At 38.1% G+C, this 25,792-nt stretch overlaps 1 protein-coding gene across 2 annotated transcripts in view; it reads right to left on the bottom strand.

Annotated features, from left to right (window-relative positions):
- CNTNAP2 (contactin associated protein 2) overlaps positions 1–25,792 on the bottom strand; it is a 1,285,310-nt gene that overhangs the window by 491,353 nt on the left and 768,165 nt on the right. For both annotated transcript variants that reach the window (XM_087946425.1, XM_087946426.1), the window contains one exon: positions 15,569–15,718. In XM_087946425.1, coding sequence (XP_087802551.1) covers positions 15,569–15,718 — 150 coding nt within the window. The remainder of the gene's footprint in view (positions 1–15,568; positions 15,719–25,792) is intronic.

Genomic DNA, 25,792 nt, shown 5'->3' with positions numbered 1-25,792 from the left:
AAAGTTTGCAGGCGGGAGCGTCTTCCCGCCAAGGAGCGGGAAGGGTTCTGCCCGGGGGGCGGGCTGCTTGGAGCGGGCTGCTTGGAGCCACCTAAAGCTAGGCTGCTGCTGGTGGAGCCTTGCCCTGCCCTGGTGCCCTGTTTCCCGGCTCAGCGGTCTTGCTCGGGCGGCACTTTAAAAGCCTGCTCCCAGCACCCGAGCAACTTCCCAGCAACTTGCGGGTTCCTTTTTCCTCGCAGGCGCTCGCGCCTGGCCCCGAGCTGCATGGCAGAGGGAAGCCCAGCGGGCGGGCGGGCTGCTTGGAGGAGGCGACCCGGCGGCGCTCCGGGCTTCCCCTCTGCCGTGCTGTGCAAAGTTTAAGCCTAGAAGCCCGGAAACCGAGCAACTTCCCAGCAACTTTCGGCTTCCTTTTAACTCGCGGGCGCTGCGCCTGGCCCAAGCCGCGCGGCGGAGGGGAAGCCCAGAGCGCCGCCGGTCGCCTCCTCCAAGCAGCCCGCCCGTCTGCCGGGCTTCCCCTCCGCTGCGCGGATCGGGCCAGGCGCGACGCCCGCGAGTTAAAAGGAAGCCGAAAGTTGCTGGGAAGTTGCTCGGGTTTCCAGGGCTTCCAGGCTTAAACTTTGCACAGGCAAAGTTTGCAGGCGGGAGCGTCTTCCCGCCAAGGAGCGGAAGGGTTCCGCCCGGTGGGCGGGCGGGCTGCTTGAGGAGGCGACCGGCGGCGCTCCGGGTTTCCCCTCCAACACGCGGCTCAGGGCCAGGCGCGAGCGCCTGCGAGGAAAAAGCAAGCCGCAAGTTGCTGGGAAGTTGCTCGGGTGCTGGGAGCCACCTTCGTGGTGAGCGGCTTGTCGGCGCGTCCAGCACAAGATTATTTGCCCCCCTTTCGCCCCCTTCCCCTTCTTCTCCTCCTTCCCCTCCCCTCGGAGGCCCCTGAGTCAGGAATTGCTACTGCCGGCGCAGCTCGCGCGGCTCCAGTCCCGCGTTGCCTTGGGAAGGGAAAGGCAAAACCAGGAGCCGCTGAGCCTGAGCCTCTGGTGCCGCTGCTGCTATTGCAAAGCACCGCCGCGGCTCTTCCTTTTTGCCTTTCCCTTCCCGAGACAACGCGGGACTGGAGCCGCGCGAGCCGCGCCGGCGGTAGCAACTCCTGACTCAGGGGCCTCCGAGTGGAGGGGAAGGAGGAGAAGAAGGGGGAAGGGGGGCAAAAGGGGGGCAAAAAATCTTGTGCTGACCCGGCCCGTCTGTCAAATTTTAAAAGTCAATGAGGCCCCCGAGCCAAAAAGTTTGCCCACCCCTGCTCTAAAGCAATGAAATAGACCTCTGTCCCAAAGGTTCTTTTTCAAGAGGAAATGGGACTTTCTGGAAACCAAGAAAGTCCAGTTACATTTTGTAGAAAGTTAGCACCCTCCCTCCAGAAGAATGAAATATTTTAAGAAATATTTAAAAAGCAGAAAATTATATTTCTCGAAATGTGAAATAGAGAAACATGCTCTTAAAAGGCAGGAAACAGTCTTTCTTTCTAGCCCCCCCAAAACTGAAGAGGTCATCTTTTAAAAATGCAAATTTGGTAATCCATTTAAGACAGGATTAAAACACCAAAAACACCAGTATCTAGGATTAATTACATTTGTTAAACAAGATTAAAAACCTCAACTCATTACCGGCCTTCATGAGACAAACTAATTAAAATCAAATAACAAAATACACAAAACAAGCCTCTAAATTACAAAATGCTGTAGAACAAACTGTATTAAAATCCATATACTCATCAAACCAATTGGTCAGCTGCTCAGGACCTCAAACCATGTGGTCCTGTTCATCAATAAACCATCTTTCCAATCAGCCTCCATGTTTCCAGTGCCTTTCTCCACACTTGGAACTGAACCAGATGGATATTTCTTCCAACATACTTGAAAAAAAAATCCTCTGGGACAACCATGACCCGGAGAACTGGAGAATCCCCATAGACAAGAGACTCTGTACTCAGTGAACTGACAAAGCACCCTTTTCCACCCAGGAGAAGCAATCCTTAGATCCATTTGCACCACTTAAAGATACCAGCTGATCTCACTCACCTCACAAGGTATCTTAAGGAAATCATCCAGATGAAAGAAAGATCACATGTTCCCAGAAAGGTAGTAAAAAATCAGACAGTGCCAAGCTTGCATCTTGCCTCTTGGAAATACATCTCAAAAGTACACCCAAAGCAGTGTGTAAAAAGCTTAGAAAAAGGTCAAGCCTCTAATAAAAGTACCAGCAAACAAAAAGAAACAAACAAAAAACTCCAGAGAAGTGGCTCCGGATAGTCAGTGTACTACTAAGAACCATTACCTGCTGTTACAATATAACAAGGCTTAACCAGAGAGGCAGTTTCTGAGAACACTTAAAGCAGGGCAATAAAGATAAGGATTAGGCTAGAAACAACACAGAGACACACTAGAATGTTTCCTTCCTGCCTTCCTGACAGGATTAGCCCTGTAAAATGGGAAAAACAAAAGGCTGTTGGAAGGAGATTTCTTCCAACAACTGGTTCTCTGAAATGCCCAGAAAATTAAGAAATGGTTCTCTCAAATGGGTACCAACCAACTGAATCCCACCACTACATCTATGTATTCAACCTGACCATTGTTTAACATTCACAGGATTTATAATGGCTTTTTATCATTATTTTTTTATTCTTTATCATTATTCTTAAAAACATAAGTAGCTTTTTCAGTATTACAATTTATCTTATCACTATATTTTCCATGGAATTTTCTAGGTACCCTTCTCATTTTAATATAATCATTTATATTTTTAATTGATATGATGTGATGTCAAATGTCCCCATCTACTCTTATTTGGCCTTTTTCATTACTTTCAAAGCTAGTTTTAATTTCTATCAAAATTATTCTACATTTTCTCTTTAATTCACTCTTTTTACAGCTTTTTTTTATATACACACTTCCTTCAAATGTATTTCTTGTACTTGATACCACTCCAAATCTATCCTTTATGCTTCCTATGGAAACACCATATAGTAAAATTAAATATTGCTTTCCCCTTCTCCATCCCCCCAACACACACTTCAAGCCCTTACAAAACATCAAATTGTGAGTCAAGAATTCTGTTCACTTCTTGCCTCTTCCCTTCCTTCCTTTTTCTAGTGATTACCTAATGAAGGAATAATTTAAAGAACCAATGTTTTAGATAAGGTAGTATGTTTACTTAATTTTCATTTGCAACACCTTTGTTGATGTTTTCAAGATAAATTTATCATTGTGATTGGAAAACAGCATCATGTCAAATCTTGCTTTACAAAAAACATTCCTGAATGTTTGAATACAATGGATGTAAAGTGAATGTGGTCTGTCTTGGAGCTTGCTTTTGCAGAACAGACTTACCATGATTCATTTTGTATAGTTGGGAAATAGCTTCCCAAACTTCCAGAAGTTATTTTGATAAGCTGAGATAATACTTCAAGAATATTTTATTACTAAGAAGTCAGGGTCAGCTCATGATTATGCTTTTGTGAAGTGCTTTATCTGAAGCTTCATAAAGCTGAAATGAGGCTGCAGAGTTCTGCATGTCCTACTGAATGTGTATATTGTACAGTGTATATTTCTTGAAAAATGTATGATGGTGTGTGTGTGAGGAATTTTGTGTCATTTAAAAAAAACATTTTCTTGATTTAAAGTGTTATTTGTAGATCAGTGAAGAAAATGGGTTGCCTCTCTTTTAATCATTTTAATCATGGATTGTCCATCTTTTAATCATTTTAATCAACCCAGATCAGGATTGCCTGTCTTAATCATGCTCGTGGAAAAGGCATTTGAAATAATTCTAAAAAGTCAATTGCATGTTTAAATACTAGTCAACTATGGACCTCTTGAAAGAGTTTCCCTATTTATTTGATTCCTTTATGAAGCCTTTAATAAGGATCAGCAAGCCCTGAACGTATATTTTATTGATTCATATGGCACACATACTCAGCTCTTCTGGGCATAGGATACAGGCATCCATGTTAATCCTAAAGTTTAGAGTGTGGAGATCTTGGAAAGAACTGGAAATATTTCCTTGCAGCCAAGATTTCAAGCCTAAGATCAACATCAATATTTTTCTAATAATATTGTTGTAATTAGTAAATGCTAGTTATTCTTTGCCTTCATTACCCAACTAATAGTTTGATGAGTGCTGCTAAGATCACCTCGATCAAATGGGAATAAATATAAGTATACAAGTCTTTATCAGGAAAACAAGATTCGCTCTACTAGCCCGAACAGCTATGAAGGCCTATTGAGAAACTCGCTACCAGAAGAACTACATAAGACATGACCCAAGAATCAGGCCTTCTCAATACTACCTGCCTTGCTCTGGAACACACTTCCTACAAAATTACATGATCCTTACTCACCAAGATTTCAAAAAGCTACTACCTTTGATTTGGAATGAGTTTTGGAGGCTTTTATTAACCAAGTGCACTATTTTTCCCTAAAAAATATTTATTTATTTATTCTTATTGGCTATTCTATTGGACTCTGCGTAGTGCCCAAAATGACAGAAAAAGACATTAAAAACAACTAAATATATTAAAGTAACAGGCAATCTGAACTAAAATGTTCTAACAAAATCCCCCAAACAATATTGGGACATTAAATAAATAACAAACATCAACCCCAGGTCTGGAACTAAAGCCAGTTCTCAAAGCTTTTCAGTACCCAAGGAGAAAGCTTGCTCTCCTGATCCCCGAGGGGATACTTTTCCTGAGGGTTGAGACTGCAACAGAGAAAGCATTATTAATCTTCATTTTTAGATAGAATATTTTAGATTCTTTAGCCATAAAGTACCCAGAGACAAAGTTGAGTTGGGCAGCTTTATAAATTGAATAAATTGAATAAATAAATAAATACTATAAATACTATCCAGAATTTTAAATACTGCAATAAGTTATAAATATAACTCACAATTAATTATGCCCTGTACTCCCAAGTATATTTCTAAGCCTTTCTATATTCAGAATAGCTTTCAGAAAAGTATATACCGTATTTATCGGCGTATAACACGCACAGGCGTATAACACGCATCTTCATTTTAAGAGGGAAATTTCAGGAAAAAAATTAAATTTCTAAATAAAAACTTTGAAGCAAAATAAGGGTAGCTCAGAACTTTTTTTTATTAATATTATTACCACTTATAAGGTAAATCAGTGGTCCCCAACCTTTTTGTACCAGGGACCGGTTTCAAGCAGAAAATTTTTGCAAGGACCGGGGGAGAGAAGAGAAGGAGGTTTCGCTCTCTCGCTGCTCCACCATCCAAGGAAGAAACTGCTTCAAAGAAGCGGGGGAGCTTTTCCTGTCGCCGCAGCTATTCCGAGCGCCCGTTTCACCCCCACTCCCACCCCGCGCGCGCTTCAATCCACAGTGTCCCATTCTGCCTGCCTGCCTGCCTGCCTTAGTTTCTGGTTGTTTGGGAGCAGCTTCGGCTGAGAATAATAACTATTCGCCTCTTTTACTCAGCCGAAGCTGTTCCGATTCAACCATTAACGAAGGCAGGCAGGCAGGCAGAACGGAGCACTGCGGGCGGGCGGGCGGCGGACGGGGTGGGGTGGGGAGAAACGGGCGCTTTAGGGAAGCTGCGCACAGAAAGCCCCCCTGCTTGAAGCAGTTTCTTCCTGTGCTGGTGGAGGAGCGAGAGAAGCGACTGAGAGAGCTGACCCAGAGAGAAGGACAGGCTTCGGTTGCTTCCTCCCTCCCCTTCTTTCATTTGTGTCCTTGATCCCCGATCCCAGCAGCATTCACCGAAGGCTTCTTAACATTATATCGGCGTATAACACGCATACATCATTTGCCCCCTATTTTCAGGGGGAAAAAAGTGCGTGTTATACGCCGATAAATACGGTACTGATCATAAAAAAACTATTGATTTTTGGTAGCAGAACAGTATCTACATCCAATTAAACTATTTTTAAACTTAAAATCAACATGGAGTAATAAGGATAACCAGAACTAAATACATGCATCACTCAAGTTTATTTCCATGATAAATGAGCAGATAAAAGAATGATTGGTGTAAGCATAAAAAGCTTTGTAAAAGCTCCCATGTCTAAATATCTAATAGTTGCTATTGAGGTTAATGGTCTCAATTTTGCTTTGAAGCATAAAACTGAGGATAATTCTTAGCTTAGATAAGTGCTGGTTAATTTAACAGAAATATTTTAAAGATCTCTACTGAAAACAGTTGATTTGCAAGGATTTGATACACACGAACAGTCACATAATTCACCATATAGCAGATCTATAAAAGATATTCATAAAGAATGGACCCAGCTGCAAACAGAGTGTTGTTTGGTATATACTACACAAACATCAGAATGCAGCACTACAAAATTTGTCCAGAGATAAAACTTTCTAATATTTTAAATATGTCATTTATGCAGCTATTTTGGGGAGCAGGTTATAACACATGTTACAAGTCTTCTAAAAATAGAAACAGAAAGTCTAAAGGAGCTACACAGATGAAGAAAATTATCCATGGGATAATGTTAACATTAAGTTTCACTTTTGTGTCTTATTTTTCCAGTCAAAGGAATCTCTGAACAGTGAAAAAAATCTTCAAAATAACTATTAGTTATGCACTATTTTAACAAAATACGTTTCTGTTTATACATTTAAGTCATAAATGTATGTATAGACAGATAAAAACTTGTTAGCGTGCAGCAATTTTGATGAACAAGTTTTAATGCATAAATTAATATTTAATATTAATATTGTTCAAGAAGAAAGAACTCATGTTCATCAAGGATCTCTATTTTTGCAGTTTGGTAAAAGTAATTAGTTCCACGCAACATTCTTAAAACTGTAAACAATATCAATGCTACCCTCTTCACAGTGGTGGGATTCAAATTTTTTTACTACCAGTTCTGTGGGCGTGGCTTGGTGGGCATGGCAGGGGAAGGATACTGTAAAATCTCCAGTCAGAGGTGGTATTTGCCAGTTCTCTGAACTACTCAAAATTTCCACTACTGGTTCTCCAGAACTGGTCAGAACCTGCTGAATACTACCTCTGCCTCTTCAGCCTTAAAGAATTCCTCATGATTGTAAAGAATGGCTTCATTTTGTTGTTTTCCCAATTTAAAGAAAATGTGAAAAATGTGACCCTGAAATTTTTTAACTAATTATCTTTTTACTTTCAATCAGTAAATTATAGATCTATATATACAAACATCTGAAAACCTTTTGATTCAGTGCTGTCACTTTCAGGTTTCAACATTCCATAATGGATCAATGTACGATACTTAGCTGAGAAATATTAGTTAACCCAGTGGTGCCTTGTATGTAGCCTTAACAAAGTGTGGTTCTATTTCACAATGACAATCCTGGAGGAAATTATAGTGATGGGTACATTATTTAACTTCTACATTACTAAGTACTAAGGCCACCAAGATGGCTGCTGTAAGATAGACATTTTTCTTTCTTCTGACGAAAATCTGCTGAGTTTGCTACCAAGCCTGGTTCTTTGGTAATCTTGCCCCCTGGATTTTAATGGGAACACTTAGGAATGGCGGACCTAAGAATAGAAATCTTGAAGATTGCAGTTCCCTATGGGAGCAGTTGGAAAGTCACCAGTCACCCATCTTTTCTTTCTGCAGTTCATTTTCTTAAGCATACCTTTAAAAGTTGACTGGCTGATTGAATGCTGATCTATTTTTATCTCCTGCTGGACCTCATCTGATTTTTTCCCCCTCCTCTCTTTGATTTATGTTGTTGTTTTGAATAACTTTTGCTTTTCTGTAAGGAAATCATGGAATATTCTTGGGTAGTGAAAGGGTTTTTACTTGGTTTATATCTATTGGATCTCACCAGAGGAATTTTGCATTTTATTAATCTTCAAATGTCCAGAGCTTTATTTTCCTTCTTCTAATTTTGGATCAAAATATCCTGAAAATATCTTTCATGCTTCTCTATTATTATTATTTTTTACTCTGAGGAATATTACTTCAATGTTCTCTATTTCTGTGTTCTTTTATCTAATGTTGCTAAGTTACATAGAGCAACTTGTCTGTCAGATTACAGATTACACAACTCGACCAGGGCAAAGCAATAGACGCAATCTACATAGACTTCTGTAAAGCCTTTGATTCAGTGGTACACGACAAACTACTCCTAAAAATAAAATCCTATGGTATCTCTGGACAACTGAATAACTGGATAGAAGCATTCCTGTCAAACAGACAACAAATGGTCAAAATCGGGAGCGTCCTATCAAATTCTGTACCTGTCAATAGTGGTGTCCCCCAAGGCAGTGTTCTAGGACCAACTCTCTTCATACTCTACATAAATGACCTCTGTGATCATATTAAGAGCAATTGCGTTCTTTTCGCTGATGATGTAAAGCTGTTCAATACCACAGACAATACTGCTACCCTACAAAAAGATCTTGACTATGTATCAGAATGGTCAAACAAATGGCAACTTCAAATCTCAACAAATAAATGCTCTGTCTTACATATTGGCAAAAAAATCAGAAAATAAAATACAAGCTGAATAGTCAAGATCTTGTTGATGACCCAAGCTCTGTAAAGGACCTTGGAATACTCACCTCTAATGATCTAAGTGCTAGAGCCCACTGCAACTACATAGCCAAAAAGGCATTAAGAGTTGTTAACCTAATCCTACGTAGCTTTTTCTCTGGTAATATCACACTACTAACCAGAGCATACAAAACATTTGCTAGACCAATACTCGAATACAGTTCATCAGTCTGGAACCCACATTACGTATCTGATATTAGCACAATTGAGAAAGTCCAGAAATATTTCACAAGAAGAGTTCTCCACTCCTCTACTCGTTGTAGAATACCTTATGCCACCAGACTTGAAATTCTAGAACTAGAAAACCTTGAATTACGCCGTCTTCGGTCTGATTTAAGCATGGTATATAAAATCATACATTGCAATGTCCTACCTGTCAATGAATACTTCAGCTTCAACCATAACAACACAAGAGCACACAATAGATACAAACTCAAAGTTAACCGCACCAAACTTGATTGCAGGAAATACGACTTCAGCAATAGAGTGGTCAATGTCTGGAATACTCTACCCGACTCTGTAGTTTCTTCCCCAAACCCCAAAAACTTTAACCTTAGACTGTCTACTATTGACCTCACCCTTTCCTAAGAGGTCTGTAGGGGCGATGCATAAGCGCACCAACGTGCCTACCGTCCCTGTCCTATTGTTTCTCTTATTCTTCTTTTATTTTTCTTATATGTACCCATTTCATCTATTCACAACTATGTTATACACTTATACTTATTATCTTGTAAACAATTGGCAAATCAAATAAATAAATAAATAAATAAATAAATAAATAAATAAATAAATAAATAAATAAATAAATAAATAAATAAATAAATAAATAAATAAATAAATAAATAAATAAATAAATAAATAAATAAATAAATAAATAAATAAATAAATAAAAAGCCAATGTGGCTGATATCTAAAAAAAACCATTTGGTAACATCAAATCCCTTGTTGAAAACTTTTAATTTTTTTTTTGATGAAACGATAATACTAAATCTATTTAGATATAAATAAATGTAGATAAGTCAGATTCACAAAGATCACATTTGAAAGTAGAAGATTTAGTAGGAATTGAAAGATATACGGATCTTACAAATTTAGAACTAACTAAGTAGATTCCTGAAAATCAAGCTTTCATTTTTTTACAATGACAAAAAAGTGAAGAAGTGATGAACTGGTTTTCCCTAAGAGAATTTAATGTATTGGGAAATGGATTAATCATACTTAACAGAAAACAGCTTCATTTGGACTTCTTAGAGAATGGCTTTATTTATTTTTAACCAGAAAACAGTTGATAAGAAACAAACGTTGATATTTGTTCCAGGAAGAATCAGTATTAACTATTGGGACAATTTGGATAAGAAGCCATGGTAAACTTTGTATGAATTGATTACAATAGCAGTTTGTTAACAGAGGGTTTTGAAATTTTAATCTTGCTTTTTTATTATTGCTTTATCTGTTAACTATTTTTTCATTAAAATGGTAGATAGATGACAATTTAATAATCTGCAAATAGAATTAGTACTTTAAAATTTTATTTTGCAAAAGATGAGAAAGTAATATTGCAATATATGTATCAGTATTAAAGTTGCGGGGATAATATGTGTATATGTGTTGGTGGGTTTTTTAATTGAACCTTTTCAATGTCTTTTGTGGTTTTATTTTGTTTCTTTCTGTTAAAGATTTTTGGAGTTTGTATTTTAACTTTTTTTAATAAAATAAAAATAGAAAAATATAAATGGAGTATTAAGTAGCAGCTGGTAAATATATACCATAAGTCTTCCATATAAAAGCTGAACTTGTTTCTTATTTCTGTTCAGAGTCCAAGATAAAAATCTATCTCACATATGGTATTAAAATATCTCTAATCAATCCAATAATTATCAACTTTATTAAAGTTCCTCCCTCATATTACTGATGTTAGCTACAAATTGTTTTAAGATTTTCTTACAATTTAAAAAATTCCTTTTTACAGTTATTGTATTGTATGTTAGTCTTTTTCTTGTGATTTCATATGCTGACTGTCATTCTTTTGCTGGCATCCACACTGTATTAACTACCTGTATATGCTTTTAGGTTTATGGCAGTGCTATTACTAGTGTCAGAAACTATGAAAAAGCTAAGCCTATGTAAATGGGGGTTAATAAAGTCCTGGCATAACCAATAAATCTCCAGTCTATCTCTCCAAATAACAGTCAGAAAAGATTACATTTGTGTGTGTGTGTGTTTAATGGAGAGAGAGAGAGAGAAAGAGAGAGAGAGAGAGAGAGAGAGATGTATATACAGATTTGTATCCCACCCCTCTCTCTGTCTCTCTCTCTCTCTCTCTGCAATGTATTTATGTATGTGTATCTGGGTAAAAATAAAAGAAGATTCTTATTTAAATCACTACTGGATTGTATTTGGAAGATAGATCTAAATCTAGAATACTGGATTTCACATTGTGAAAACTCACACATAAAATTCATATTTTGCAATTGATCAATCTTAAGCTGGCAATATCTCTGTATGACAACCACTGGTCATGGAGGAGTGCTTTTCATTATCCTTCCTGCTACAAAAATACATGTTTCTCAGAAGAGTTTGCCATAACTGCTGAGAGAATTTGAATTTATCTTTAATGAAGTGCATATTACTTTTCTGTAAGACTATTTAAAAACTAATCCCCATATGTGTTTTTATTAGTTCTATGGATGAGAGATAATAAAATAAAAATGAACTAAATGCTCTGGAATGAAAGTAACCTTGAAATGATTTTAAAATGAAAATTCCTGATTCAGGAAGAGATATCTTTAATTTCTTGGCATTTTTTTTCAGCCTGCTGGGTAGAAATTATATTTCTCCTGCTTATCTTTTAAATTCAAGCCAAATTTTGTAGGAAACAAGCAAATGAAGAAAAAAAAGGAAGACTTTCTGAAAAGGTGAGGAGGGACCCTTAAATCTATATTTAGTTGGTTACAAATCACACCAAACATGCAAAAATAGAACACTACAGAAATATCCCATTTTAATCCCTGTGGATATTTGCCTTATCAGGATTCTAAATATAAACTTTTACCCTCAATCATTATCAGAAATGATTTCTATCCTCTTTTTGAGGCATGTTGAGATTGCATATCCTCTCTCTTGTGCATGGTTTCTACATCTAGATAGGGTTATGAGGGTATTACATTCAATAATGTAGTAAGTGTTCATTGGCATCCACAAGAGGATAAAAGGAACACATTATAATGTTGATCATGATATCTGAGCAGCTGGACACAATGGTTAAATATAGAAGATTTAATCAAGTCCTTGTGATGAACACGCTTCTGTTGTGTTCTTATTTTTTTCCATTATTTTAAGGATTTGTTCTAATTATATTTTATTTTAGTCCTGGATATACTTTCTCTTCAAATATTTAAAAGTATTCATTTAAAGCCATAGTTAAGGTTTGAGTTGATTCATGAAAGCTATACAAAATCAGAAAAGGTGATGCTTTAGGAAGTCCCCATAATCAGTAATGATGATGCATTTGCTAATAGTTTACCTTATGAATATCCAGCTCTTTTCTTGATCAATATCTGATAGGGTCTAATGGAATCTATATGGAGATTTAATAATCTCCTTACTTTTTAAACATCTAATCTGGTGGATGTACTATTGTGTAAATTGAGATCACACATGGAAGACATTTATTCAATACTGTGACTTTAATGAGACTCTTCTAGTGTTGCACTCTAAATTTCAATAGGAAGCCCTTCACTGTAACACAGCTGTGGTGGGTATAAATTGATGGCTAGAAGAATAAAAAGCAAGTTTTCACTGTGATACCATGTTATTTATGGAACACATTATTTCAAGAAGTTAGCCTGGCATCTTTGCAGATAGCTTCTCTGACTGATTAAAACCATAATTTAGGAAATCATTTAATAAACAGAGGGTGCACATTTTGTTTGATGCTTGATTCTAGCAATGATGGTTTTTATTACACAGTCTTTCTATATATTTTAAATTAATTTATTCTGCAAAGTTTTTAATTGTTGGCTGCCATGAATGGTACACAAACATTTGATACCCCTATCAATACTTAGATACTTAGAACTTAAGACCAAATTAGGTAGGTATTAATTGAAAACAATCCAGAGTATTCTTTGTAGAAAATCAATATAAAAATATAAATATTTGATTTTATATATAGAACTGACCAACAATTTCATTGTATTATGAATTACCGTGTTTCTCATATAATAAGGCCGGGTCTTATTTTTTTTTGAGCCCCCCCAAAATGGCTAGGCCGTCTTTTCGGGAGTGACTTAATTCCCCCCCCCCTTGCATCTTCGAGCGGGCGGGTGGTGATGGCTTGGATGTTGACCTCGGCATTGGTGGGGCACTTCGTATCGGGGTCAACGCAGACAGCACCATATCCGGGTGTGCAACAAAAGTACTTCCTAACGGCAAGCCCCCCCACCATTCCCCCCCATTTCGCATGTTTTAATATAGACCTTAATTTGGTGGGAGGGACTTAATTTCATTTCATGCCTATAAAACATGCTGGGACTTCCTATTGGGGGAGGCCATATTGTTGGAGAAACAGGGTATCTTATTTTAGGCTATTCTGTCATATTTGTAAAGTAGGGGTTATATAATTGGGAAAATTTAACACACAGAACAAGACTATTACTAACATATTACTGTTTGAAAAAATAATAGAACTATTAAGAAAATAAAAATATATCTACTTTGACAGAATACAAAATCTAAAAGAACCTACAATGGCTTATCTATTTATATGCTGCTAAACTAATGGAAATTTGAATACACTGATTTTGGGAAAGAAAATTAACATTTGTTAGATTTAATCAACACTTACCGTATATACTCGAGTATAAGCCGAGTTTTTCAGCCCATTTTTTGTGCTGAAAAATCCCCTCGGCTTATACTCGAGTCAGATTCCCTCTGAAAAAAAATGGTGTGGAGTCGCTGCCGCCGGAGCGCCCCAGTCCCACCACCTCGGGAAGGGAAAGGCAAAGCGCTTTTGCCTTTCCCTTCCGGCTGGGGCTGTTGGGAGTCGCTGCCGCTGCTTTCTTTCGGCTGGGGCTGTTGGGAGTCGCTGCCGCCTGCCTTTCCCTTCCGGCTGGGGCTGTTGGGAGTCGCTGCCACCGGAGCGGCCCCAGTCCCGCCGCCTCGGGAAGGGAGGCAGGCGGCAGCGACTCCCAACAGCCCCAGCCGGGAAGGGAGACAGGCGGCAGCGACTCCCAACAGCCCCAGCCGGGAAGGGAAAGGCAAGCGCTTGCCTTCCTTTTCCCGAGGCGGCGGGACTGGGGCCCGCGGCAGCGACTCCCAACAGCCCCAGCCGGGAAGGGAAGGCAGGCGGCAGCGACTCCCAACAGCCCCAGCCGGGAAGGGAAAGGCAGGCGGCAGCGACTCCCAACAGCCCCAGCCAGGAAGGGAAAGGCAGGCGGCAGCGACTCCCAACAGCCCCAGCCGGGAAGGGAAAGGCAGGCGGCAGCGACTCCCAACAGCCCCAGCCGGGAAGGGAAAGGCAAAAGCGCTTTGCCTTCCGTTCCCGAGGCGGCGGGACTGGGCCGCCCGGCGGCAGCGACTCCCAACAGCCTTAGCCGGGAAGGGAAAGGCAAAAGCGCTTTGCCTTCCCTTCCCAAGGCGGCGGGACTGGGGCCGCACCGGCGGTAGCGCGACTCCTGACTCAGGGGGCCTCCGAGGGAGGGGAAGAGAGTGACTCCTGCCTCCCGCTGTCATCATCATCTTCTTCTTTTGGGTTAGTGAATCAATTAAACCTTTCATGATAGTGAGATCGCTTTCCCAAATTAATTATTTTTATTTTTGAAATTTACCAGTAGCTGCTGCATTTCCCACCCTCAGCTTATACTCGAGTCAATAAGTTTTCCCAGTTTTTTTGTGTAAAATTAGGTGCCTCGGCTTATATTCGGGTCGACTTATACTCGAGTATATACGGTAAATCACACCTTATGTTTAGAACTGAGTCAATATGTAGAGATTTATTTTTCAAATTTTAATGTATCCATAGATTCCTACACTATAAATCCGTAGTAAGACTACACCTGGAACCCTGAATCCAGTTCTGGTTACCACATTACAAAAAAGATGTTGAGACTTTGGAAAAAATTCAAAGAAGAACAACTAAGGACCTGGAGACAAACACATTTGAAGAACAGTTGCAAGAATTGAGTATGGCCAGTCTAAAGAAAAGAAAGACTAGGGCTGACATGATAGCAGTACTCCAGTATTTGAGGAGATTTCACAAAGAAGAGAAAGACAAATTATTCTCCAAAGCACCAGAAGGCAAGAGAAGAAACAATGGGTGGAAACTAATAAAGAAGAGAAGCAACTTGGAATTAAGGAGAAACTTCCTAACAGTGAGGACAATTACCTAATGGAACAGCTTGTCCTCAAAAATTGTAGATGCTTCATCAGTGGAGTTTTTTAAGAAAAGACTGGGTAGCCACCTGTCTGAAATCGTATAGGGTCTGTTGTTGGACAGTGGTTGGACTAGAATACCTCCCTCACAGCTGTATTATGATTGATTGCTGTCAGAGAAATTGCATTAGCACAAAAACTGTTTTCAGTTCCCCATATAAGCGGCAACCAAAGTGAAATTTAAACCAATTTATATTCAACTTGGTATACCATGAGTACACAGCTTAAAGCATCTGCTTCTGTGTCTGTATTAGAAGTATTGTTTGAATTAGAAACTAATTATACAGCTTTTGGTATTCTCTTAGTTTATTCTTGGTGGTGGTGTGCAGATGTTTCATTATCCAAGTATCATCCTTTGTGATAATGTAGTCTAAGCTCAGAAAGTATCAAAGATTCTATAGTTCAGCTGGGAACTACATATACATTTTTTCTATTACAAATTAATTTCTGAAGCTGAACTGTATTTTGACAGGAAGTAGTAATGTTACTTGTACTTTAACCCAAAAAATCTCCAAGGCTACTAAAATTGTTTCCAAAATGCTGTTCTCCAAGAAAATAATTTGAAAGATATTTTACCTCCAAACAGATATTTTTCTCCTGTCAAAACTTTCAGTGGACTGTTACTTCGAACAGAAGAAGCTTCATCACCATCAATGGTGAGAACTGCAAAATTTTCTTTGGCTAAGAATCGAACCTCATGCCATTGTCCATCACAGAGTTCTGCACCTAGAAACACAAATGGGGGGGGGGAGGGAGAGTGATTTATTCAGTTTGTGATTTTTGGGCTATAATGTATTACTTTTAATATATTAGATAGTGTGATAAAGGTTTTACAGCATATTCAGAAAGTACTGAATCACATGTAATTATACAGATAATGTATTCATTTATAACGGAAAATTAAATGTGTGCGATATATACTACTACAGTAATACAAAATTCATTTCATTTTCTGAATCCCCAAATCTATGATCAACCTAAATCAGTGTTATCTCTTCTCTCTTCCCTCCTTCCCTCTGTTCACCTCCCCTCCCTTTCTCTTTCCCTTTCATTCTCCTCTCTTCTCAGATTTCAAGACATTATATGAACTTCCTGCATTGTAATCTCACAGCAGTCATTGCTGTTATGAAAATGTCAAATCTTCAAGTAATTCTCATTATTAGTCGTAGTTACATATAGACACAGACTTCTCATAAAATTGATGAAGCGAGGGAACATGTATCAGACATAAATTTACACTCAAAAGGCTTCCCATCTCATTTTCTTTTCTTTTATAATTGTGTATTTCCTAGGTTTATTATCTGCATGCATTAGGTTATAAAATTCTTAACTTGCTTATTTAAACCACATGCAACCACAACCCTCTTGTGACTCATAAGAACTTTCATGTGCAAATTAGATATGCTAATGAAATATATTCTTGCTAGAATTTCTTTTAAATGACATTACTTTAAAATTTGGACTCTTGAGATTGCCACTTTGATTGAACAAGAAGAAACAGATGTTTCTCTTATAAGAAACATGGAACAAAAATGGTTTAATGAGGTTTTTTTTTTTTTTTGCAAGATCTTAGAGTGTAGTAAGAAATAGCAAAAGATGCCATTTGCAAACTATTTTTGAACAATATTCCAGCAATTTTCATATATCTCTATAATTGATCTTGAGAGATCAATCAGAATGGAGCAATCTGTAAACTGCAATAAATGGATGTTGGCGCTAAATGACTCTTATTAATGCTTTTTAATGCCAATATACTTATTGACAGAATAGTGCAATAAAGGAATGTTTTCCTACTTATTAATCTGCTGATAAATTAGGAAGTCAGAAATGCACACCAGCAATCAGAATTCAATATATTCTTGAATAACTTCTTGTTAAATCAGAGGAGAACTTTTATAGAGGATAGTGGCCCAGTCCATGAGGTTTTGCCAAATATCAGGTAACAGCTTTTTTTTTGATCCAGAGACAATAAGAACACCAGTAAAAGCTTTATTATTAGTTCAAGCAAGCAGATAAAAAGCATACATACCACATAAGATGACTCCTAAACTCTTATAAGGACCTCCTTAATAACAACAGCCGAAATAGTCCATAGATGGCCAGTTTCCACAACATCTAATGTTAGATTCCATGAAGAAATTCTCCCCTCCCAAAAATACAAATAATATTTTTATTAAAACCTAGCATCATGACTTCATGGCTCTGCCTGCCAGGCTCTCTACTGACTGCAAGACCTGTCCTTCATCAGCTGGCCCATTCCAGGATGGAAATTGAAACCCTGAGACTTTCATAAGCTTGAAGCTATCTGAAGATCTCTCTAGAGCTCTCTTAATACAAAGGAGAAATGAAAACATGTACCAACACCTTACAATAACAATGGCTTTTCCACATTACCGCAGCACATGATCATACACCTATATTGGACTCCTATATCTCATGAGTATGAGATAGCATTCATGAAGCAACGTTCTAGGACCAACTCTCTTTATACTCTAATGATCTTTGTGATCATATTAAGAGAGACTGATGTAAAGCTATTCAACACCACTGACAATACTGCTTCCCTTCAAAAAGACCTCAACTATGTGTCAGAATGGTCAAATAAGTGGCAACTTCAAATCTCAACAAACAAATGCTCTGCTTACATATTGGTAAAAAAATATCACAAAATAAAATACAAGCTGAATGGTCAAAACCTTGTTGATGACCCCCACTATGTCAAGGACCTTGAAGTACTCATCTCTAATGATCTAAGTGCTAGATCCCATTATAACTACATAGCCAAAAAGGCATTAAGAGTTGTTAACCTGATCCTATGTAGCCTTTTCTCCAGTAATATTGCACTACGAACTAGAGCTTACAAAACATTTGCTAGACCAATTCTTGAATACAGCTCATTAGTCTGGAACCTGCACTACATATCTGATATTAATTCAGTCAAGAGACTCCAAGGATATTTCACAAGGAGAGTCCTCTACTCCTCTACTCACAACAGAAATGAGGGATAGAGAGATGAGAGAGAAATGAGAGAGAGAGAGAAAGAGAGAGAGATAAAAGAGAGAGAGAGGAGAGGGGGGGAGAGAGAGAGAGAGAGAGAGAGAGAGAGAGACCTGTTTCCCAGAGAAAAGAAAATACTGGGCACCACAAAATCTGGGTAGGCATGGCTGGGGGAGGGTCATGTGACTGGATGGGAGTGGGTCAGAGGTGGTATTCAGCAGGTTCTGACCAGTTCTGGAGAACCGGTAGTGGAAATTTTGAGTAGTTCAGAGAACCAGCAAATACCACCTCTGACTGGAGATGTTACAGTATCCATGCCCACCAAGCCACATCCACAGAACTGGTAGTAAAAAAATTGAATTCCACCACTGGAGTGGGTGATGTCAAGTCGGCCACACCCAGCCAGGTTTTGTGGCTTCTGGTGTTTTCTTTTCTGTAGGAAACAGGTCCAAATGGCTCTTTGAGTGTCTAAGATCGCAGGCCCCTGGACTAGAAGATCTCCAAGATCCATAGCTCTGTTATGATTGATTGATAACAAGTCAAAATCCTTCTAGGTCTAAGGAGGTCCATAGCATGAGATGTACTTTTAAATGTCAACAGGGATAATAAAAGCTGGGTCCTCATAATAACTTCAATCAATGCAAGCTCTGCTGAGTTCCAAGGTTTGCTTTTTGGCACATTACATTATTAACCGCTTTAGATGGCCAACTGAAGTCAATTATACATGACTAGTCTATATTTCTTTTTCTTAAATGTATGAAAAATATTTTATCCCTCATTTTCCCTTCAGATATTCTCAGACCGAATCTTGTATATGTTAGATCCCCTGTCATATGCAAAGTTATTAATTATGAAACCATCATTGAAAATGATGAAAATAAATGATCCCTGCATTATTCTTTGCTTATAAAAGTGACATCCTGATACTTAATAGAGACTGTCATGAACTGTTTATGAAGATAAATCATTGAGCTGCACAAATCATGAGATGAATTGTAATAAATCAGTCATCAGCTTGTCCCAAAGGATCTTGTGACACTGTCAATTAAACTTGGGTAAGCACAAGTTAGTTTTTATCCAACAGAGATATTTTTGCCATTGACAACTCTACCATATTGGTAGCATGGAATTTATAGGAGACTCTTAACAGAAAACAGCAGCATTAGAAAGTCTGTTCCCATGTAGAATTTTGGAATTTCATTTTGCCCTTCATCATTTGTCCATTTATTACTCTCAGAAGGAAAAAAACCCTGAAAATCCTGTTTTATTAAGCCTGAGTAGTCGCATAAAAATGTTCCTATGTATAGAAAAGTTAATATAGTTTTTAGCTTTGCTGTCACTCCTGAAACCCTGGCAGAGCAAGAAATGCTGGTGCGTGATATAGGAGCAGGACTTTTTATCAAATGGTTTATTGTTGCATTGTCAAACAATATCAGTCTGGTTATCAGTCCCACCCCTGACAAAGAGATACAATTTAATTCTGTGGTGGCTTATCTTACTTTATGGTAATATATAAGGTAATTTATACAAACAATTGATAGAAAAATCACAAAGCAATTAGTGTATTTGGATAAGACCATTCTCTAAGACATCATTTTCTCCATGCTTATAACAAATTATACAATAACCAAAAAGTCATCTGAAAATGTGAAATAATAATCATATAATGTAATTTAATCAATCTGAAGATTCTAAAATCTCTTGGGAAGAGAAATTGCAAAGACAGCAACCCAAATATCAGTAAGACTAATGCAACACAGAGGGTTTGAAGACTCAGAAAAATCTCACACAAGGAAGTAAAAACAAGTCAAGATGGCAGCCATGATTCCATGATCAAAGAACCATTCTCTCTCTCTCTTTTTAATGTACTCTAAAGTTGTGTGGGGATTTCTGGTGAAGATGGCCAATTGAATATATGTCCAGGGCGGGATCCTGAAGGGATTTCCCCTGGGCTGAAATTATTCAACTACTAACAGAAGAAACTGGCATTGCTTCAGTTTATATGACTCACCTGGGTTAGGGAGAGTCTTAGAATTACAGCTCAAGTTACTCCGATATAGCTGAGGTCTGCAAGTAACTTCAGGAGCTGCTCCTCAAAGCAACTATGAGCCTAAAGCTGGGCGAGGGGTGAGTGGCTGCAATCAGTTCATCATTTAAGAAGCTGCCACTTTGAAATTTACTTTTCAAACAGATAATAAATTGTGCCTTTCATTTCTTAATCATCTGTAAGGACTATTAATCTTTACTAAGTTAAAAAGAGATTCTCTTGAGTCACAGATTGCTACTCTTGTTTGAAGACCTGTGCCATTTTGGGGATTTCTTCAGTGTTAAACAATAGGGTGCTTAGGAAAGCCAAAATAAGGAAGCGTAGAGCAAAAAAAAAAAGTTGATGGAGAAACACATAAAGGCAGAAAGTTGTGATTTTAGCTTATTATTTGAAGTAATTTGTTGCTTGGTCTGCTTTGCTGCGGGTGGCTAAAACTTTCTGATTTTTATGATTCCTGAATGATTAGCAATCTCTGCAAAAGAACTATCTTTGACCAAAGTGGGAGTCAAGATGGAGGAGCAAATTATTAGAGATATATTTGAAAATTATCTAAATAAAATCTACCAGTTTGTAGATCAGCTTTGCTCTAAGGATGATAAAAAATTCTCAAATTACTTTAGAGATGCAAGTGTGTAGAAAGTTACCAAACTACTTCACAAGTGGCTGAAAATGCAGAGAAGTCAACTGCAATTTTGGAATATAAATCTTGCAGTACCACAGCAGTTATTCATCCTTATGAACAACCACAGAGACTCTGCAACATTCGTCCTGTACATTGCTGCCCAAAATGGAGCTTCTGAGGGGCACATTCACCCTTCAGAAGCCCCGTTCAGGTATCCAGAGGCCTCACCTGGCATGTTGCCAGCTGAAATGGAGCTTCTGAGGGATTAATCCAGCCCTCTGATGCTCAGTTTGGCCTTCCATGGGCCTCTCCCAGCCCATTGCAGGCTAAAATGGAGCTTCCAGGGGCCAGGCTCTCCGAAACTCTGCTCATCCCTCTGTGGGCTTCCTCCAGCCTGTTGCAGACTGAAATGGAGCTTCCAGGGACATAGGGTCCATTTCGGGCTGCAATGGGCTGGAGAAGGCCCACAGAAGGCCAAATGGAACTGCAGAGGCATGCATGCGGCTGAGAGACTGCTTGCTAGATCTTCACAAGGTAAATGACCCAGTGCGGCAGGTTGGGGGGAAAGCAATTGGGGGGAGCATTAGGTATTTTAGTGAGTCAGGGAAGCCTTGGGTGTTCTTAAGCAGGTGGCCTGTTCCATTAGTAGCCCCCTCCCATGACCTTCTCCCCCTCAGAAATACCTCATGTGCACATTCAATTAGCGAATGTGTGGGCAAAAGGAGATGTTGATCACATTCAAGGTATGAGATTCACTCCCATGAATCCTTGAGTTACAGATAGAATAGAAAGGTTCCATTACATTTGTAACTTGAGGACTACCTGTCCTTGATAAACTTTCCAGAGAAGAGAAAGATTTTATTCTATGAAGACAAGCTGAAAGGAGTGACTTAAACTTAACGAATTAACTGTATCTAGGACAGATTTTTATCTGTCTGATATTTGGAAGAAAGTCTTAATCTAAAATTTGAAAATGTAATGTGTGTGTGTGTGTGTGTGTGTACTTTGCCTAGGTAATTCTTAAAGTATGATCCACTGTTTCATCTATGTCTGGCATATTCATCAGTGCATATTCTTCATTATCCTTCAAATATTCTTCCAAAGGCCTTTTTTCTTCTTCAACTGTTTGATGTACTTTCAACATTCCACGCCGTGCTTATACTTGATATTGCAGTATTTTAATCTTTTAACACTTGTGCTAGCTATTTCTTTGGAATGTAGGCAACCTTGTTTTTGTGTTGTTCTAGATGATCAGTTATTTTTTGTTTCAGTTCTTTTACTTCTTTCATTAGAGGGCTTTATTCTTCCTGAGGCAAAGGAGAGGGTGCCTAGTTTTGAAATAAAAAAAAAATGCATATATCTGCTGGATTCTTCTATTGCTAACTCCCCCTAGTTTGCCTCTACATTCTGAGTTACTTCTGGCAAGGCTTTTATTTTATTTTTTTGCCCTTTGATTTTGGGTAAATCTTTGCAGTTCTTCCAATTCTGCTTCTTTATTTCGTATTATAAATTGACGTTGATCTGTTAGCCTCTGTTCTGTTATTTCTGATTCTGGATGTTGTTTTTTTCCAGAGCTGGTGCATTTGTTTCAAATATCCTCTTTTGGGTGGATTTGATCTGTAATAACATATTATTATTTCTTTGTTTTCAATCACTGTATATTTGCAATAGGTAAACACCTTTGCTTCTAGCAGTTCTGCAGCTGCTGGCTCTGGTTGCTCAGCCAACAGTCCTGAGTCTAGTAGCCCATTTTTCACCAACTATCCAGGAACTCCAACATCTAGCATGGACCTTGTTAACCCAGGTGACACCTGAGACGATATGGCTTTTTGAAATTTATGTCTCACCATATTTTTAATGGAACAGACTCACTTTGTCTGACTCCTCTGATGAGACCTGTCCAGTATGGTTGAATTCTCATCTTCCTTTGAGCACACAAGCCCCAAAACCACATCAAGGTAGTGCCTCATTGGGGGGGCAGAGACAAATTCCTTATGTGTCTTTATCACACTTGACCAGATACAGTATTCAAGTATGCAAGTACTACATGTGTAAATATTCAGTACAATTAACACTCATACAGCCATATTTTGCATTATTTGAAATTTCTAAATGCTCTTCAAGGGCAGTAGAATATATGTTCAGAAGACAAATCATGAGGGCATGAGTGATCATTAACAAAATTTCCCAAATTTTGTTACACAGATAGATCCCATCATTGGAAAAGGCAAACACATTCTCAAAGTCAAATGCATTTGTTTCAGGACCTACACAATGCACCTCCACGAGATTCTGAGAACACAGCAAAACAGTATGAGAGTTGGCATTTTGTAGATAGCTTGTTAGCCATGTAAGGGGCTCTATAAATAACCAGTTTTAGCACTTTAAATTAAGTTCGGTGAGCATCTGGCTATTAATGGAGCTTCTTATTTAAAAGGAATATTGGACCACAGAAAGGTGCTGCTTTTCTTCAGTACCATAACACTCTAGATAAGTTGCTTTTTTTCCATTGTCCTCAAAGCCATGCCACAACGACTGAATTGCAATAGTGCCTTGAGATTATCAGGTTATGAGCTATAGAAGCCAGTGATTCTCCTTCTCGTACGTATGTAGTCCTCAACTTATGATCGTAATGGAATTTCTTTAAGACATGACAGTCATAAGTGGCTCACCCCTGTAATCAAATCTGATTTTACAACTTTTTTGCAGTTGTCATTATATGAATGTCAAGGTTATTAAGTGAAAACAATGGTTACTGAATGAATGTTGTGGTCATTAAGTGAATGCTGGTTTCTTCTGCTCCTTGTACCTCAGAAATCTTCCAAATAATGATAAAAGGCATGTATCCCTTGAGGGGGAAATCAACCCCATCCCTAACTGCTACTTAATAGCAAACTACTTCTGTCTAACTGCAAGAATTTTTAGAATTTGCTTCTTCTCTTCAAGGCATATTCCTTCTTTGAATTCCTTCATTTGTTAGGTCAAAAGTCATAGTTGTGAGCTTTCTAACTGATTGTATATAAATAGTTCATGTCCTGTTTGATAGAATAGATTAATATTTTAGATGCTTGGAAAAGGCAGTTTCTCACCCATCAATGCACACTATTTCTGAAAATAACTGTGCTATTCTGAAATCTACAGTGAATTTGCACATTGGGATAAAAGTGGTTTTGAAGACTCAACATAAGAAATGTGTTTTCTTCATTTATTGCTATATAGATTTTCAACAGTTCTAAAAAATTTAAGAGTACAAAGTGACCTTTAAATATTGACAGAAGTCATCATAATAGTAATTCAATGCTGATATACTATGGAATATTTGTTGTGGAGTAATTTACTTGTAGAAAGTTTCAAGTGTGTCTTGCATAACATAAAAATTGAAAGCATAAATACATAATTTATATTTTAAAAATAAAGGTGATTTTTTTTTCTGTACCAATTGCTCTCATTTAAACTTTCTTCTGCTCAGAAATCTTCCAAATAATGATAAAAGGTTCTGTTAAATCAAAATGAAAATGTTCACAGAGTTTCCATAGAAATGTCACATTTTTAGAGCACAGATACTCCCATGTCATTACTAAAGCTAGTTATGGAAAGCTGTTGAACTACATATGAAGAAATCACAGTGAGTTTCCATTTTGATGAAAAAAAAATCTGCCAGTACTATCCAGAAAGAGTTTTTTGTTAAATGTTACGGAATTAATGAAGACGTCAATCTCAATGTTGCAGCTTTTTTTCTAACTCAGTAATACTGGAACAACCACTATTAAATATATATATATACAGGAACACAATGTTGCAGCCAACCAAGACCAAAAAAGCCACAAAATAGACAGAAGATATTAGAAACACCAATCAAGCAGAACACAGCAAACTCCAAGACCAATAAACACAGACCAAGACTCCCAACCAATCAGGATGAAGAAAAACCATTCTGGCACAGCAGTAGGCTAGCCCCAAATTTAAAACTGAAACAATTGTAAAAGTCTCTAAAATATGACTTGTTACTTCATTTTCATACCAGAAAATATTTTGGCTACTTGATTTTCTGTATGTGTCAGGTCCACTGTTAATCAGACAGGGTTAACGAGACAGGTTTCAATACCCATAATATATTACTATGCTAATTTATTTATTTATGTAGTTATTAAACTTCTATGCTGCCCATCTCAACTATTTTTATTTCTTACCCATAGGTGACAATATATTTCCTTTTTAGGTGTGTAAATAAATAGATGATATATCACTGGATAAATCACTGCAGTTTTGTTGCAAAGTTTTTTCAGAAGTGGTATCCCATTGCCTCCTTCCTAGGACTGACAGAAAATGACTGGCCAAGGTCATCCTGCTGGCTTCATGCCCAGTATTAGAGCACTGAATTTGACCCTGGTGAAACATGTTCAAATCCCAGTGGGAATCTATCTGACAGTAGGGGTCCTTGGGAAAAGATCCCTGACATGTCATATATCTATCTCAAAGACGAGAATGACATGGACTAGGGGACGCATGCTAGAACATCATCTGGGTTATCAAGGTCCATGCCAAATGCTAGACAATCTGACAAGAAGTGAGCTACTAGAACAAGGCATGTATAAAGATGACAAGAGAACCTGGAATTGATGAAATGCTACTACATTTCACAGAGCTAATGAGAGGGGATATATGAAATGTATGAGAGAACTATGATTGGACAGAAACCTTCATCTATATTCACTCAGAACCAGGGAATTATACAACACTTCAACATAGTGAAGAGGAAGCTGCTCTCACAACTTGAGACTGACCAACTACATATTACATAATAGATTCAATAAGAGATGAATGAACAACTGGATGTTATTCTGGATGCCTAAAGTTGGAATATCATTGCTAGCTTCTCCATTATAGAGCACAGCAGCTGATATAACACATAATATCATGTATAAACTAGCAAAAAGAGAGTAATAGATTTCTCAGGAAATCCTTATGACAAGCATAACTCAAACCAATTAACTGATATGAGGCTAGAGGCTAAGATTAAGACAATTTAGATAGTGGTTAGTTAGCTGCTGGAATTGCAAAAGAGTGTGAAGATTAAGATAAGAGTTGCCTATTGAAAAAATAATACAAGGACCTGACTCCATCTGAAACCCCA

The sequence above is a fragment of the Notechis scutatus genome, chromosome Z (assembly GCF_049901735.1).
Source record: "Notechis scutatus isolate UNSWTSFEM ecotype Mainland chromosome Z, rNotScu1.2, whole genome shotgun sequence".
Classification (NCBI taxonomy): Eukaryota; Metazoa; Chordata; class Lepidosauria; order Squamata; family Elapidae; genus Notechis; species Notechis scutatus.
The sequence above is the reverse complement of the archived record's forward strand: the minus strand, read 5'-3'. Positions and strand labels throughout refer to the sequence as shown.